Source organism: Hoplias malabaricus, chromosome 1, assembly GCF_029633855.1.
Source record: "Hoplias malabaricus isolate fHopMal1 chromosome 1, fHopMal1.hap1, whole genome shotgun sequence".
Classification (NCBI taxonomy): Eukaryota; Metazoa; Chordata; class Actinopteri; order Characiformes; family Erythrinidae; genus Hoplias; species Hoplias malabaricus.
The window spans coordinates 41,271,045-41,288,743 of NC_089800.1; the positions used below are offsets into that span (position 1 = coordinate 41,271,045).

The 17,699-nt window shown below is 37.0% G+C and overlaps 2 protein-coding genes across 2 annotated transcripts; both read left to right on the forward strand.

Moving 5' to 3' along the window:
- Window positions 1-7,944: 7,944 nt before the first annotated feature.
- LOC136665178 (odorant receptor 131-2-like) lies at window positions 7,945-8,952 on the forward strand. The gene has a single exon (XM_066642797.1). The coding sequence runs from the start codon at window positions 7,945-7,947 to the stop codon at window positions 8,950-8,952; it is 1,008 nt and encodes a 335-aa protein (XP_066498894.1).
- A 4,252-nt stretch (window positions 8,953-13,204) lies between these two features.
- Window positions 13,205-14,167, forward strand: LOC136665272 (odorant receptor 131-2-like). Its single transcript, XM_066642868.1, has one exon. The coding sequence runs from the start codon at window positions 13,205-13,207 to the stop codon at window positions 14,165-14,167; it is 963 nt and encodes a 320-aa protein (XP_066498965.1).
- The last annotated feature ends 3,532 nt before the right edge of the window (window positions 14,168-17,699 follow it).

Here is a 17,699-nt window from a genome sequence, read left to right on the forward strand (position 1 = left end):
ATGGAAAAGTGACTAAACATGACATGCTGTCTAAAACTAAGTTTAACACTGAGCACAACACCAAAAACACAAACTGAAAACACTGTGCAAAACACCAGCAGACCTCCAACTTTGCCTTCAGTGAACAAACAGTGGACTGATGTCTTCTTGCTATAAGGGACACTAAGCACCACAGTTATTGATGTCTATGCAATGTAATGTCTCAGTGTACTTTTAAAATAAAACATAGAACAAACAAGCAATAAGATATGAAGTAGAAATAATTTTGGAGTACAAAATTTTCAACAAAATGTAGTCTACATTTTTGATTAATCGATGTAATCACCTATAACTGCTGAACACATTTGGAACTCTTTATATAATGGAAATTAAATATTGTTCAGAAACGCTTCCCAAGCCCTTGGTAGACACACAGCAAATGTGTTGTACTTGTAGGGCTGCTTTGCTATGCTCCTCTGTCCAGTTCATCTCAAAACAGCTCAATGGATAGGCCCACCATCTTGTTATTGTGTTAATTTATAGTGCTGACATAGTCTATCAGGGAAAATTGAATCCTATAAACAAAAGGCTGTGCTGTAGTTCCATGAGTCTTCCAACCAATTAATAACCCAAAACACATCTCAATCTTTAAAAAGCACCCAAGAAATTTTGATCACTCTGAAGTTGTTGTGCATTAAATTCCTATTAATAGTGTCTGTATGCAATATGTGCCAGTTGATACTAATTGGGCGCTTTAGTTTTATTCTTTCTTTGGTATATGATGCACATTTTCTTTAAGATTACATGGCTGGAATATTTGGCAGCATTTGGTCCTTTGATGATATCCAGTAGCAGTGGATAGAGAGCTTGCATATAGAGCCATTTGATTACTTTCTTCAAAAAATTACATCTGATAAAATCAGATCATGTTGTTTTTAAGTGTTATAAGGCCAAAAAAATAATAATTATTTGTGAAACAAAAAGCCTGGAAGCAAATCTTTTGATTTCATTGTGACTACCCTGTTGCCTCATTTCCCGCTATTGCAGAATGTTATACAAAGAACAGTAATAGCAGGAAATGAAATATATAATACTGTTTTGCCATTATGGACCATGCCTCTGAAGGCTGAAACAGGGAGGCAAACTCAAATATATTTCTTGGGCAGGAGTTCAGGGTGGCTTTGGAATGTGTCTAAAGCTGAGCCAACAAAAATTACATGGAAAAAAGAGTGTATGTAGGAGTGATAAGATTGAGATGTCAGAGTGCCGTGTAATTTGGTAGAGGAATAGCATTCAATTGAGTAAACTGGACATTTACTCAATTGCAACACAATAGACTTGGTGGCTGAGTTCTTCAGACAAATGGAAAGGGGACCAGTGGCTGATATAAACCCACTGAATCTAAAAAGGGAGCAGCATTAATGAAAGCAAGAGGTCCTCAGGTGGCAAATATGTTGTTAAATATTATGTCACTCCAGTTGCATACAAGGAAAAAGCAAGAAAGATGAGGTGATAAATGGCAGAGCAGTCCTGACTGATGAAATGTGAAGAAATTGAGAAGCCGCAAAGAGAAGGTAACATTTGACAATGGAGATACAGGAGAAATATTAGCTTGTCATGCAGGATTGATCATGACAGAGACAAGAACAAATAAAAGCAGAGAACTGCAGCTTTGCAGCAGGGCTGAAAGTTTACTCTTACGACAAAGAGATTCCCAGATGGTGGTAGCCAAGTGCCAGACAGGAGGGCAAATCGATAACAAAGAAGCCATGCAGCGAGAATGATGAGGGGCTATGGTTCCATACACCTGCAGTCGAGGCAAGGAATGAGAAGAAACTTTCTCTTCATAGCTGGAGCACAGGAGAGGTTGAGGTTATATCAGGACTCTGATCATGACGGGGTGGGGGGGAGTGCTGCAGGGAGGAGGAGAAGCAGGAGAAGTGTGGTGGCTACATAAGAGCTTGGAGTGTCTGTGGCAGCAGTCGAGGCAGGTGGACGACAACTGAACTATGAAGCATGAGGCAGAGGATCAACCGGCAAGAGGTCAGAAGCAGAAGAGCGAGCTCACAATCAAAAGCAATCTGAAGATCCATCTTGGGAGTAGGGAAAGGGAGTAAAGTGAGTTTGTCTGTCATGTAAATGATGTGAGTTTGGTGGGTATGTATAGAGCTGAGGGGAGGAGCCATGGCCTTACTGTAATTACATCACTCCAATTATGGCTTCAACATGGTGCTAAATGACAAAGTTGGCAAGCATGAATGACATAACAATTTTTTATGAGTCTGAGTGTCTGAGAGTTTTTCCAGATTGTTGTCTGGTTTGAATGCATCTATATCCTTCTGGGAAGGATTTTGGCTTACTCCTGTACATTTTGACAAACTGCAGTCTATCATTTTTTATGTCTCTCTGTCAGCAGTGGGGTCCTACTGCGTTGCAATATTTCATCAGTTTTTCTCTTCCGTCCATCTCCAGGGAGATTAGCTACAGTGCCATGGGTTGTAAACCTCTTAATTATGTTGCACACCGTGGAAAAAGTTACATCAAGATCTCTGAAAATGGACTTTGAGATTGTTGATATTTTTCCACAATTCCACAGACAGTTCTCTTCTCCTCTTTCTGTTCTCCATGCTTAATGTGGCACACACAGACACACAATGCAAAGATTGAGTCAACTTTCTCTCCGTTTTATCTGGTTTCAGGTGTGATTTTTACATTGCCCACACCTGTTACTTGCCACAGGACAGTTTAAATAAGCATCACATGCTTGAAACAAAGTTATTTACCCTCAATTTTGAAAAGGTGCCAATAACTTTGTTCAGCCCATTTTGGAGTTCTACATAAAATTATATCAATTTTGGCTTTTTCTTACTGTTTTTTGTGTTGTACCAATACACACAAAAAAATAAACACGTGTATGACCGTGTGTGTGTGTGTGTGTGTATATATATATATATATATATATATATATATATATATATATATATTACATACGTTAACTAATTAAATATATTGCATTTTAAATAATTAAATATATTAAAAACAATCTTCAACTCAAGTGAAAAAATAAAGAAAAAGTCATGACTAAGAAATAATTGTTTCCCATAAAATGACCTGTCCCACAATTATTGGAACACTTAACAATTTTTGGAGATAAATGTATTTGAACCATTTATGTCATTTCTACTGTAGTGTATAAGGTGGATCAAAGTATCAAGGAACCTTTCATTAGTAATTCATTACTTCCTGTTTCCCTGGGATATAAATATGGCATTACACAGAGGCCTATTTCTCTTACTCACTCTTAAACATGGGAAAGACAAGATAACACACTATTCAAGTAAGGCAGATGTGTGTCAACCTTCATAAATCAGGCAATGGCTACGGAGAAAGCTTTTTCTGAGTTTTACTCATAAAGGTAAACAGGTGGAGTTTGCCATGCGGTACTGGGATTTTAACTGGGGCCGTGTGCTTTGGTCAGATGAGACCAAGATAGAGCTTTTTGGGGGAATGGGACTGGCGTAACACCAAGGATGATTACGCAGAAATACACCTCATGCCCACTGTTAAGTATAGAGGAGGATCGATGATGCTGTGGGCCTGGTTCTCCTCCAAAGGATCTGGAAACCTTGTAATGATAAATGGGATCATGAACTCTTTGAAATATCAGGACATTTTGAATCAGAATCTGGTGGCCACTGCCCGAAAGCTGAAGATGGGTCCTTACTGGGTCTTTCAGCAAGATAATGACCCTAAACATGTGGCCAAATCTACTCAAAAATGGTTCACAAGGCACAAAATCAAGCTTCTCTCAGGGCCATCTCAGTCCCCAGACCTCAACCCAATAGAAAACCTGTGGGTTGAGCTGAAGAGGAGAGTGCATAGGAGAAGACCCAGGATGATTTAGAGAGGTTGTGCAAAGAGGCCTGGTCGAAGATCCCTCTTTCTGTATTCTCCCACCTTGTGAAGATTAAGTGCTGTCTTGTTGGCAAAAGGAGGTTGTACGAAGTACTAACACCAGGGGTGGCAATAATTGTGGCACACATGATTTCATTCAAAAGAATTATTTCTTAATGTGTAATTTTTTCCCCCACCAAATAAAGGCACTTGAATTAAAGCTTAGATTTTTATATATTTTTGCATTGTTGTCCTATATTATTTTAAAAAAATTATAATTTATTATAAACCAAAGAACACTTCTTAACCAGGGGCGCCAATAACTATGGAGGGCGCTATATATAGCACAAAAAGTAAGGACATTTGTGTTTGGTAGATTATTTCTTTGTTGTAACAATGCTTCTTGGCATTAAATCCTGTTAATTTCCCTTTTAAATGGTGCCACATTTGTAAGGAACATGCATTTATGGGATGAGAAGTAAAGCTGAGTATGTGGGATGCACCCATGAAAAACATGGGATTAATTATTAAAATTTCATAGACTGGGCTAATTAGCAAACCAAAACCCTTATATGACCTTCAATAATGTGCGATGAAAGGGAATTAATATATGTGGAGTGTGTTGACTGAGACTACTAAGAAGTAAATTATAATTAGTAACCCAAAGAGTTGTGTAATTGTAAAAGAATTGGACTTGGCATGTATCCCTTGAAAGCACTCTTGAGAGCCTACTGGATCAGCGCAGAACAAGCTTTTTCACAATTGTTCGCTCCAGATGTAGTTCCAGGTCAGAGGTAAAGGTCCTGGGCCATCAGTCAACTGAGGGGCTATCTCTGAAGAGTGGCGACTACTGGTTGATGGAGGATGACTCACTCAAGCCTTTGGGTACACCTACAGTCCTTAATATGGGCTGGCTGGTTCTTCAGCCATTTTCTTTTGTGTAGTCAGAATGAATTGTCCTTTGTTCATTGAAGATGAATCTTGAAGTTGATTCATAGTTGCTTTACCGTGCTGGAGCTGATGATCTGAACTGTTGCTGCCTCGAACTGACTGTTCGAACTTACTCACTTACTTACCAAAGATTGATTCTGTGCTCAAGGTTTTCAGTGGTCCTCTAGCTTCCTCCTAGGGGAGGAGCCCATGCTCTGACTGAATCCTGAGGGTTTGGCAGAGCTGCTGGTGATTGGCCCAGAGGGGTTCAGGGTGGAGCTTAGTCCTAAGAGCCTGGCCAGGAATCCGGCAAGGATCAAGATAAAGATTCAGCCCGATAGCGTCCTGATTAATTGATTCGCTTAAAAAAGAATAATTGGAATAAAGTATGTTTCCTGGTCGTTTATTCCACAGTCTGCATATGGCATATAAAGAAACCAAGCATCTAGGACTTTATCAATTCACAGGATTCAGAATTAAAGTCTAATATTTTAGATTACTGACTGCTGAGTCATTAATCTTATTAAAAGATAACAATTGTAAGCTGACTCATGAATACAAGAATGTATGTAAGGTTATACCACCTTGATTAAATGAATTAATCATTATTCACTCATTCATTCATTGTCTGAAACCGCTCATCCAGTTCAGGGTTGCGGTGGGTTGAAATTCCATTGTTTGACTCGATCACAAAGACAGAGGCTTGATATGTCTTAGATAACAATAGTAAGTATGGTAGCCTGCAGACGCTTTGGCTACCTCAGCTGATGGGATTATCGCAAGGTGTGAAAGGGGAGCTCTGTTTTGACGCTATTGTCATAAATTTTAATTACAAAAGTACAGACTGCAAGGTGGGGATGGATGGGTCAGTTCCCCAATCTTCTTTGATCTTTAGAGAAACCAGACAGACACCCTAACAAAGAGGCCTGTTTTGTGGCCTTCAGTAAACAAGAGCATCTGCTTACTTAGGGCATCTGACTTGAAAGAGATATAGTAGAGATTTGGCCCTGAGTCCACTAAACTGCATAGGATGTTGTTTAGGGAAGGCATACAAACCATCTATTGTAGGAGTCAGTAGCATCCTCATGTCACAGGAAAAACAGGCCAATCATGCAACAGCTTTCTAGGAGATGCCATCTATCCAACATGTTGCATCCTCAGTGCTGTCCCCTACAGCATCCATGGCATCATTGCCCTCTTCATGTGTGCCATTGCTTATGTAAACTGTAATGGAGGAAGGGGATTCTCACTACTCTCCAGTCAAAGACTGGCACCCTCCAAAATATTTGTGTTATTTGATTATAATAATAATTATTATTACACTTGCCCACAAGTACAGGACAGAAAAAATCTCAGGTTAAAGTCAGGGTTTGACAGGGTTTAACTCCTTTAATATAATCTAATGTTTAATTAAAAAAACAGCATTAAATGGAGCATTGATTAGTTGATATACCAATAACAAAATATTTCACAGTTGCTAATGATTATTAAAGGGCATTTTAATATGGTGTGATGGGGTACAGCAAGTTTTGTCACAGTCACACAGCTCCAGGCACCTGGAGGTTGTGGGTTCAAGTCTGGCTCTGGTTGACTGTCTGTGAGGAGTTTGGTGTGTTCTCCCTGTGACCGCGTGGGTTTCCTCCAGGTGCTACGGTTTCCTCCCATTGTCCAAAAACACATGTTGGTAGGTGAATTGGTGACTCAAAAAAGTGTCCGTAGCTGTTAATGTGTGTGTGTGTGTGTGTTGCCCTGTGAAGGACTGGCGCCCCCTCCAGGGTGTATTCCTGCCTTGCGCCCAATGATTCCTGGTAGGCTCTGGACCCGCCACAACCCTGAACTGGATAAGGGTTATAGATAATGGATGGATGGATGACTATGGTGTGATGTCAAAAGCAATTTAATTAAATGACGAGGATTATGTTACATAATTGTAGGCAATATATGTTAGTACATGCAGGGAATATTTCTTCCAAAAATCTAGAGCAAATAAGGTCTGTATATAAACTGAACAATGTGTATTAAATCCCTGTCTCTATGATTTATTGTTTTTAAGTTTGAAAACACCAAATATTCAAGAGGAGTGGCCTGGTTTTGAGTTATAACCTGAATACTGAAGATAATTTTAAATGGCTCAGCTAAATGCTGTTGCAGAAATCCCATCTAGCACCGTAGAATGGATATGGAAAAATGTCAATTGATAAAACTCAATAATCACAATAATATGAAATTGTTAATAACTTTTATTAAATTAATATGCTAATATTTCCATGGTTATTTTTGGAAGGGAGATAAATAATTGTGTTGTAGAGTGGTGGTGTAGAGTGATATGCACAACAAACTGTTGCAACTGTGAAGAAACCATTATTATTTAATTGTTTCAGAGTAGCTTTTATGATATTTTTATAAGAATATTTTCATGGAGAGATTTATCATCAAATCTCAAGTTGAAAATTGAAAACACTGCAATGTGTAGCTCACTGCTCAGACAATAATACACCTCCATATTCCAGGTTTAACATCTTTATAAATGTGGACTAAAGGAAGCATCTGAAACAAAAGTAGTGTCAAAATACTTGCAGCAGCTCTCTGTGTGTGTGCTTGTGCATGCATGCCTGCATGAGATGGTAACAGTTAGAGTTGATTGAGATTTAATCCATATTTCAGCATGAATAATGCAATCTACACTGTTAAATAAAACTGCTAATGTCACCATGCTCTTTAAACATATTAATTATGGGAGGAATTTGTAGCCAAATTTGATAAAATTATTATTTAGTGTTAAAAAAATTAACGTGTTGTAAAATTGACAGCGCTAGTATCAATATTGTGGTTACATCAAGTGATGACAAAATCTTGCAGGGACTAATGGAGGTTATATTTAAAAAAACAAAACAATAATTTACCACTGAGAATATGAATGCTATGTAAATGTCAAAAACAAGAGTAACATACATGTTTGAAATATTACATATTAATGCAATTATTAGTGAGGGGAGGATATGATCCCGCCCTTCACGTCTTAAAATCACAAATACCTGAACAGGGAGACCTGTGCGACCTGTGCAGCACACGGCTTTGATTTATAATATAAGTGTTTTTGATGCTTTATCAAAATTTGTTTTTGTACCTAATTTTCTGGAAATGGCAAACTTTGCAAATGAGAGCATAAGCATTGATCCACTGTTATATGCCCTCCTTTTACAGAAGGTTGTGTTAGTGCAGGTACTGATAGGGGTTTTCCTTTATGTGAACTGCCTGATGATATTCACTTTTCTGAAAAAGGAGATGTTCAGGGAGGACACTCGCTACATTTTGTTTGCCCAAACTCTGTTTGTTGACTCTGCTTTCTTGGTTCTATGTAATCTGCTGTTGATTTGTACTCATTTCCAGTACCATATCCACATGATTCCTTGTATTCTCCTCTGTACAGCTGCAGCTCTCTTCACCAGTTGTACTCCAATGACTCTTGTGGCCATGTGTCTGGAGCGCTATGTTGCTATATGCATGCCTTTAAGACATGCTGACATCTCTACCAGCAGGAGGACAAGATTTTTTGGAATTCTTATAATATGGGGTATCAGCTCCATATCTCCTTTTTTCATGCTCATAGCATATATTTCTGTGGTCACTCCTTCTGCTCTGTTCTCTTATGTTGATTGTACAGTAGAGGTAATGTATAAGGAAGAATGGCAAGCACAAACACGTTTTACAATTTTGCTGGTGCTTTTTATTTTCATGATCATCATTGTTGTTTTCACCTACATCAAGATAATGATTGCAGCCAGAGCTGCCTCCTCTAGCAAAAACAAATCAACCAATAAGAGCCGAAAGACGGTGATGCTTCATGCCTTTCAGCTGTTTCTCTGTGTAATGCCATTGTTATCCACATACATAGAAAAGGCATTTTGGAATGAGGATTTCATGGTGTTAATAAATTTAAAATATTCATTTTTCATAATGTTTTTTATTGCACCACGCTCTCTAAGTCCATTGATTTATGGAATGAGAGATGAACATTTCTTCAGTGTTTTAAGACAGTCCGCTTTGTGGGGCTTTGATAATTGTTTAAAGACCTTGTCTATTCACTACAAAAAAAAACCCAACCAAACAAAAGAGTCATTAAATCAGGGCCTTTCAATTATAGCTTGATATTTTTGCTCAATTTAATAAACTGGGTAAACATACTCTAAACATGTATACATTGTGTTTTGTGTGAAATCTGCTAGATTCATACACCCTTAACGATTATGGAAGCTGATGCTTGATGAGGATTATTGTCTCATTTCACATGACATGTCTAAAGATACCTGTTTGGTGTTAAACATGGCTGTCACATTCGGTTCCACATGGCACACTGACTAACGGTGCTTGCTATTTTGTAATGTTTCTTGGAAAATGCAGCATATGGCACTGATGGGCATTTCCTTGTCCAGTGTAGATTATTTTAGTGGTAATTTGGGGAAATGAGGGACATTGGGATACTGGTAAAACCTCAAAGAACTTCAGGGCAAACGTCCTGTCTTTGACTCCATTTCAATATATTTTTTAGACATTCACTTTAGGATCTTTAAGCTCAGTGACTGTGGGGCTCTTGTGAATGACTAATGAAAACAAGGGCTTCTGGTCAAGATGGTGGCCAGAAATCACAAACTCTGCAATCCAATATTGTCCAAATAGAAGTGGTAGTAAAAACAGAGTTTTTAAGCAAGTTGAAATACCTATTGAAAGTATTCAATATTTAAATACGAATTTACTCCTCCAGGAACACACCCTGGATGTGGCGCCAGTCCTTCACAGGTAGATCTTTTTGAATTGTGTGAGTTATTTATTCACAGATCATATACAAGCTTCAGTGATTTTACTTCACTCATGTTTTAGTGTGTAAGAGATGAAGTGTGTAAAAGATAAATGACACATATTCTTTTGTCTCAATCTTTTCCCCCTTGATTACGGGGTAAATAATCTGCTGTTTTCATGAGAATATACTAAGCGTTCCCATTGTATCTTGTTTATTAATTTTAATTTCTGTTGACAATTTTCACATTGCCTGTACAGCTTGTTTGGCTATAAGACTACATTTCTTACGTGAGCTATTTAATATTACTGTATTTTGGTCTGTCCCATTATAAGGCCTCTTCAAACCTAACAATTTATTTAGTTCATTTTAAACAAAATTGAGTTCTATTCTATGTAACCAGGTTGTATTCAGCTATAGTCTAAATTATCACTATGTGTATATTTGCATTTATGTAGCACTTTTAGACTCATTGACCTCACCTGATGGTGTCATATTGAAACTCACTGTGGTGTGGCTGCCTGTAAGCTGCTGAAGTATCCATTTTGTGATTATTATTTTTTGGTTTTTAGTCACAAGTTATACTTAAAGCCTATACCACCACATATGGCTGCTGTTGCTTTGGAAGGTGAAAAATTGTTTAAATTATGATCTTGAAAATAAGTTCCACATTTATTTAGTAATTAATTGATTTATTTTTGCTTGTTATACACACAAAAACAATAAAAAAAATCTGAAACTTAATCTCAGGAACCTACTTTAAACTTTTTTTTCACCTTGCCCTTCAGGGCTTCTGTACTGTTCTCAATATGTCTGTATGCTTTTGTTATAAAGCTCAGTAACTGTTCCAAATTGTTTAAGTAAATGATCATGTATTATATTTTAAACAAGAGAAATTGGGTTTTATTAGTTCCAGCCATTCAGTATAATTGAGGGATATTATATAATTTCAATAGATTAATTTCAACCTCAAAAAGACTTACCGGAACATATATAACTACTGTAAAAGGGAACAAACTTTATATAGTGTCTCTGATATACCATAATTTTAAAATTGGAGATTTTAATAACATTACTGGGTATACAGGGTGGGCCATTTATATGGATATACCTTAATAAAATGGGAATGGTTAATGATATTAACTTCCTGTTTGTGGCACATTAGTATATGGGAGGGGGGAAACGTTTCAAGATAGGTGGTGACCACGGCGGCCATTTTGAAGTCTGCCTTTTTTGATCCAACTTTTGTTTTTTCAATGGGAAAAGGGTCATGTGACATCAAACTTATAGGGAATTTCACAAGAAAAACAATGGTGTAGGTTTTAACATAACTTTATTCTTTCATGAGGTATTTACAAGTTTCTGACCACTTATAAGACGTGTTCAAAGTACTGCCCATTGTGTTGGATTGTCAATGCAACCCTCTTCTCCCACTCTTCACACACTGATAGCAACACTGCAGGTGAAATGCTAGCACAGGCTTCCAGTATCCATAATTTGAGGTGCTGCACATCTTGATGGTATGGTGTGATATATGCGGTACAAAGATAATGAGGCCATTCTTCATCAATGGAAACCTCAAGACCACTGGATATGCAAAATTGCTACATGATGATGTGTTTTCCTCTTTATGCACTGAAGCTGGAATGTTCCTTGAGTTTCTCCAGCAAGATGGTGCACCACCACACTATGGGTGTCAGGTCGGAGCATTCCTAGATGAACAGTTTCCTGGAAAGTGGATTGGTCGTCGTGGGCCAGTTGAATGGCCCCCAAGGTCTCCCGATCTGACCCCCTTAGACTTTTATCTTTGGGGTCATCTGAAGGCAATTGTATATGCTATGAAGTTATGAGATGTGCAGCACCTGAAACTTTAGATACTGGAAGCCTGTGCTAGCATTTCTTCTGTGGTGTTGCTATGAGTGTGTGAAGAGTGAGAGAAGAGGGTTGCATGATCACAAACTTGTAAATAACTCATGAAAGAATAAAGTTACATTAAAACCACCACAAGCACACCATTGTTTTTCTTACGAAATTCCCAATGAATTTGATATGTCACATGACCTTCTTCCCATTGAAAAACCAAAAAGTGGATCCAAAATGACCAACTTCAAAATGGCCACCATGGTCACCATCCATCTTGAAAAGTTTCCCCCCTCCCATATAATAATGTGCCACAAACAGGAAGTTAATATCACCAACCATTCTCATTTTATTAAGGTGTATCCATATAAATGGCCCACCATGTACTATAATACTATTATTAAAATTATGGCCATTAATATGAAGATAGCCCCATCATGCACTCTTTGTTGAGAATTAGTAATATCTGTGTGGGTGTTTGTGCTTGTTCAGTCAAAATAATATTTTAGGTCAGGCACAGACATTAAAAGAGAACGCATGGCTTGCAATTGATGTTGAATTCATCCTAAAGGTGTTCACTGGAGTTAATGTCTGGGATCTGTAATGGCAACTCAACACCAATCTCATCAGTCTGTGAATTTTTAACCTTAATTTTTGCATAGTTATGGGAAATGCATTCCCTAGATTCCTTGTTTTCCCTTTTGGCTGCTCGTTTCAGTAGTCTATTTATAGCTGAGCAGTTTTTACCCCAAGACCCTCAAGTTTCATATCGACAGTTCTTGCAGGACAACAGGGAAGATATAGCTAGACATAAATTTCACAAACTTACTTATAGTTTCATTTTATATCAGTCACTTAGTCCTTCAGTTATGATTGCATAGCCATGTGCCTGAGTTATCATTTACCAGCTTGATTTAAAAAAATGTCTACATACTATTTGGTAGTATAGTGTATGTGGTAGGGAATTCTGGGGACAAGTAGTAGTTCAGCACATGACAGATTAATTCATCTTATAATATCTAATATAACATCAATGTGGCCCACACTGTAAAACCTAAAGTTCGACGTAATTAAATAAACTAACTTAAAACATATTGAAAATTTACACTCAATTAATTTATCATCTTCCACAATCTTATATTTTTGAATATGTAAAACTGTAATGATTTGAGTAATGAGTTCTGTTGAGCCTTAACCTGAATAAAAAACTACTGAAATACTTGAATTATGCAGTAAGGAAAATACACTAATGAAAACGAATTGCTTTGTGAGAAATGGTCCAACTACCAAATGAGGAGTTCTAAAATAGCATCTAGCACTATAGAAAGTGTTTAATGTATTTATTTATTTAAAACTGATAGGATACCACCGCTGGGGTATATCAGTACGAGATAACAAAACATTCAGGGTTGTGCTAAAGGTTATTCAAATATTTTATTCTAAAGGTTTAATATAAATATATTATATATTACAATCTAAAGATTTAAATACATATTACTGCAGAGAAACCGAATGTCAAGGAAATGCAAAAAAATATAATTCTGTACGCATTTGTGATTAGATATTAATGGAATCAACTACAAAGTCATTATGTGATTACCAGTTAGTGAAGACTATGGCCCCACCCTTGATGCCTTTAAAAGCACTATAAACACATAAACAAGGAGACTTGTGCAGCACACTTTAGATTTACACCATAAGTGGTGGTGATTCATCTATTTGTTTTTGTACCTAATTTTAACAGAGATGCCAAGTCTTGTAAACAACAGCATACTCATGGATCCACTGATGTATTCACTCCTTTTACATAAGCTGGTATTAGTGCAGGTACTAGTAGGGGTTTTCCTTTATGTGAACTGCCTGATAATATTCACTTTTCTGAAAAAGGAGATGTTCAGGGAGGACACTCGCTACATTTTGTTTGCGCAAACTCTGTTTGTTGACTCTGCTTTCTTGGTTATATGTGATCTGCTGCTGATATTTAAACATTACCAGTACCGTATGCACATAATTCCTTGTATCCTCATCTGTACAGCTGCAGCTCTTTTTACTGATTGTACTCCACTGACTCTTGTAGCCATGTGTCTGGAGCGTTATGTTGCTATATGCATGCCTCTAAGACATGCTGACATATCTACAAAGAGGACCAGATTTCTAGGAATCATCATCATATGGGGTATAAGCTCCATATCTCCATTATTCACATTTTTAGCATATCTTTCTGTGGTCCCTCCCTCTACTCTGTTCTCTTATGATTACTGTACTATGGAGGTAATGTATAAAGAAGAATGGCAAGCACAAACACGTTTTATAATTTTGCTGATTCTTTTTATTTTCATGATCTTCATTGTTGTCTTCACCTACATCAAGATAATGATTGCAGCCAGAGCTGCCTCCTCTAGCAAAAACAAATCAACCAATAAGAGCCGAAGGACAGTGATGCTTCATGCCTTTCAGCTTTTTCTCTGTATAATGCCGTTTATATGCACATATATAGAAATGGCATTTTGGAACAATGATTTTATGGTGTTCATAAATGTGAAATATTCATTTTTCATTATATTTTATATTGTACCACGCTGTCTTAGTCCACTGATTTATGGAATGAGGGATGAAAAATTTTTCCTTGTTTTAAGACATTATGCTGTATGGGGCTTTGATAATTATTTACAAACATTGCTTATTAATTACAAAAAAAACATCACCTAACTAAAAATGTATTAATTCAGTGTATTTAAATGAGGGCTAAATATATTAAAATATATGTCCAAGTTAATTAAACTGCTAAATACTCTGTAAACATTGGGTTATGTAAATTCTGATAGATTCGTACACCTTTAAGGGCTCTGGAAGCTAGAGCCTGGCTAGAGAATTCTCATATCACATGACATGCCTCAAGATGCCTGCTGGGTGTTAAAAGTGACTAATGTATTTGGTTTCAGAAGGCACATTTTGAGTGGCCTCTAGGAAAGGCAGTTCCTGCCAGTGAAGAACTAATTGAAATCGCTTCATTTTAGTATTACTTTCATCATTTTAGTAGTTGTTTGGGGAATGGAATGACAAAAATATCTTAGGGAACCAGTTCAAATCTTGACTCTACCAAAGTCACAGTTGTTAATGAAGACAGCAGGGATTGAGGCCATAAAATATATAAATATATATAAATAAATTTCTAATAAATTTTTATATAAAAATATATAAAATAAATTTCCATTTTATGGAAAGGCAATTAGATTTTATTTTGATGTGTCATTTTGATACTACTTGTGCAGCCAAGCACGATCACTATTGTAATTTCTTGTCTCTGCCTGTAATTCAAACATTTCCTTACTCCCTATATAGTTAATTCATTTATTATCTGTAACCGCTTATCCAGTTCAGGGTCGTGGTGGGTCCAAGGCGGGAACACATCCTAGAGGGGGCACTCCCTATATAGTGAATTATGTAAATCATAAATTTACAATGTATACATTCGGTCAGTGTTTTCTCTGGTTTCCAGGAGTGTTTTGATGTTGTAGGAATTTCTCTAAAGGAACAACCCACACTTGTAAGAATTTTAATGGTCTGTGTTAGGGAAGGCACGAAACCATTTTTTTTTAGGTCCGATACCAATACCGATATTTTACATTTGGGTCTGTGCTGATACCAATACTAATCTGATTTTTTGAAAAAATAATTGCTTTGAAAAAAAAAAAACATTGGGTGACTTTTACATAAGTCAACAGTAAAGTATTGTGACATTATTATATTATACTCATTTGCAAGAAATACATTGCACCCAAAACACAGTTCAGTTGCCAGTACTGATTTTTTTTATTTAAACATAACTTTTCACAGCATGTAGCTGGTCAACACTATTCAGACATTTATCCTGAAATTTTAAAACTTAAAGCAAAACTTTAAATATAAGGATCTAAAGTTCATTCATTCATTCATTGTCTGTAACCGCTTATCCAGTTCAGGATCGCAGTGGGTCCAGAGCCTACCTGGAATCATTGGGCGTAAGGCGGGAATACACCCTGGAGGGGGCGCCAGTCCTTCACAAGGCAACATACACATGCACTCACACCTATGGACACTTTTGAGTCGCCAATCCACCTACTAACGTGTGTTTTTTGGACTGTGGAGGAAACTGGAGCACCTGGAGGAAACCCACACGGACATGGGGAGAACACACCTACTCCTCACAGACAGTCACCCGGAGCGGGAATCGAACCCACAACCTCCAGGTCCCTGGAGCTGTGTGGCTGTGCCACCGTGCCGCCCTTAAGGAGCTAAAGTAATATTCAAAATAAAAGTAGTGCAAACATGGCTTTTTGTGACCCTCAACTAGTATTAAGATGGCTGTCAGTTCAATCTTTTTCCATCACATGAAACCTAAAGTTCAACTTAGTGAAATCTCTATACAAAACTTAACACTTGTATAAAAACATTTCCAGTATAAAAAAACAGATATGTTTGTGGTGTTAAAGTTCCCAACACTGCTACCACCTCGTGAGACAGTAGCATTACACAAATTACATTCGGCAGTCTTGCTGTTTTCTTCGTTGACTGTGAAGTAACTTCACACTGCTGACATGTTTACAGGCCTCTCACAACAATCACTTTATCACGTGATACCTGCCGGTCCTATGCGAAAGTGCTGCATTGGCTTACGGCATGTTGCAAATTTCACCCCAAAAAAATCCTTTTTTAATATATATATTTAATGGATCGGATTGCATGTTTTGTTCCTTTCCAATATCCGATCCAGCAATTTAGGCCAGAATCGGACCGACACCGATACTGAATATTGGATCGGCGCATCCCTAGTCTTTGTCTCTTCCTCTTTTAACTGTATTTTGCTTGCTATGTCAGTAACCACACAAATTAACTATAACTACTACCTCTTTGTTTCTACATTCATTTGCTGCATATGTGCACTTTTTAGTTCTGAACTTAGAGACTGTTGATCATTTGTTGCCATTTGTTGGACCCCCACAAGACCACTACAGAGCAGGCATTATTTGATTAGTTATCGAATTATTATTAGCTATTAATTATTCAGACTTGCCTTCTGATACTATAGTTGCTTTGGGTCTGCCAGACATAATCTGCTTGTTTTTTTGTTTTTGTTTTTATTATTATTTTTTTTTCCCAGTTTCCAGGTGAGTTTTGATGCTGTAGGAATGATGATGTAGATTACACTCCACTGTTCAATATTCTCCAAATACTGCTCCAGAAGTCTGTTTTCCAGCACTTAGTTTTAGTTTTAGCGACTAAGGTTTTATAAGGAATCAGTAAAAGGTACTTGATGGATATATTTTGCATCAATACTTAAAGATGCATTTACTCCTTTGGCTAAAGAATAGCTTCTCTGAGCAGTGATTTCCCTGAAACAGGCATATAAACATTTTTTTAGAGGTAATTTACATTATTTTATCTTATATTTTAGATTTTAAAAAAGCAACATTTTGTCTCATGCATTTTCTTCTTTTTCATGATCTGAATTGCTAAATTGTATTTAGGTTATGTGTAATGTGAGTTAAAGTAAAAAGAACATGGATACAACAGACTCAGCAGGCCAATAGAGGGTGCCGGGGCACTGACCTCCCTGATGAAAGTTGTTTTACTTTATTAACTAAATATGTTTTATATTATCATTAACTATTTATTTGACATATTAATATGTTAGAAAGTTAAATGATGTGTAATTTAGAAAATATGTTGATAAAAGTGAGCTTTCTTTTTCTTTGTTTATACTGGGCAATGCTTCCACAGGCTGTGCTGTTGCACTGAGCTACCTTTCTAGTGCCTGGTGATGGCAGGAGCACAGCCAATCAGAAACCATTGAGAAAATATGCATATAGCAACATTAATTAAGTCAAATGTTGTCCTCGAATCAGGCACCTAAGGTTCACTCCATCAATGTGAGGGAAGTTTGGTGAACAAAATTTGTATACTATTTGTTGGATACAATTTGATCCAGAAATATGCAGCACACTACAAAATTCTTATATTAGTGTTTTTGCTAATATATTGCTAATTTTCTGAACCAGTTTGTCAGGAAAAATGTCATATACTGTACCTTGCACCTGAGCACATTAGAGCTTTGATTTGCTATTCTTTTGATAATTAATCTGCTGACTGATGTTCTGATTTGATTTTCAGAAATTTGGCATCATGTAGTTTGTGTTAAATTGTATTGAGATCTTTGTTGAAACTGACAATGTTGCACCAACAGCCCCACCTGGAATATTTT

Bases quoted from the DNA above. Each gene is read 5' to 3' on its own strand.
- LOC136665178 (XM_066642797.1), top strand. From the start codon at position 7,945: ATGGCAAACTTTGCAAATGAGAGCATAAGCATTGATCCACTGTTATAT.
- LOC136665272 (XM_066642868.1), top strand. From the start codon at position 13,205: ATGCCAAGTCTTGTAAACAACAGCATACTCATGGATCCACTGATGTAT.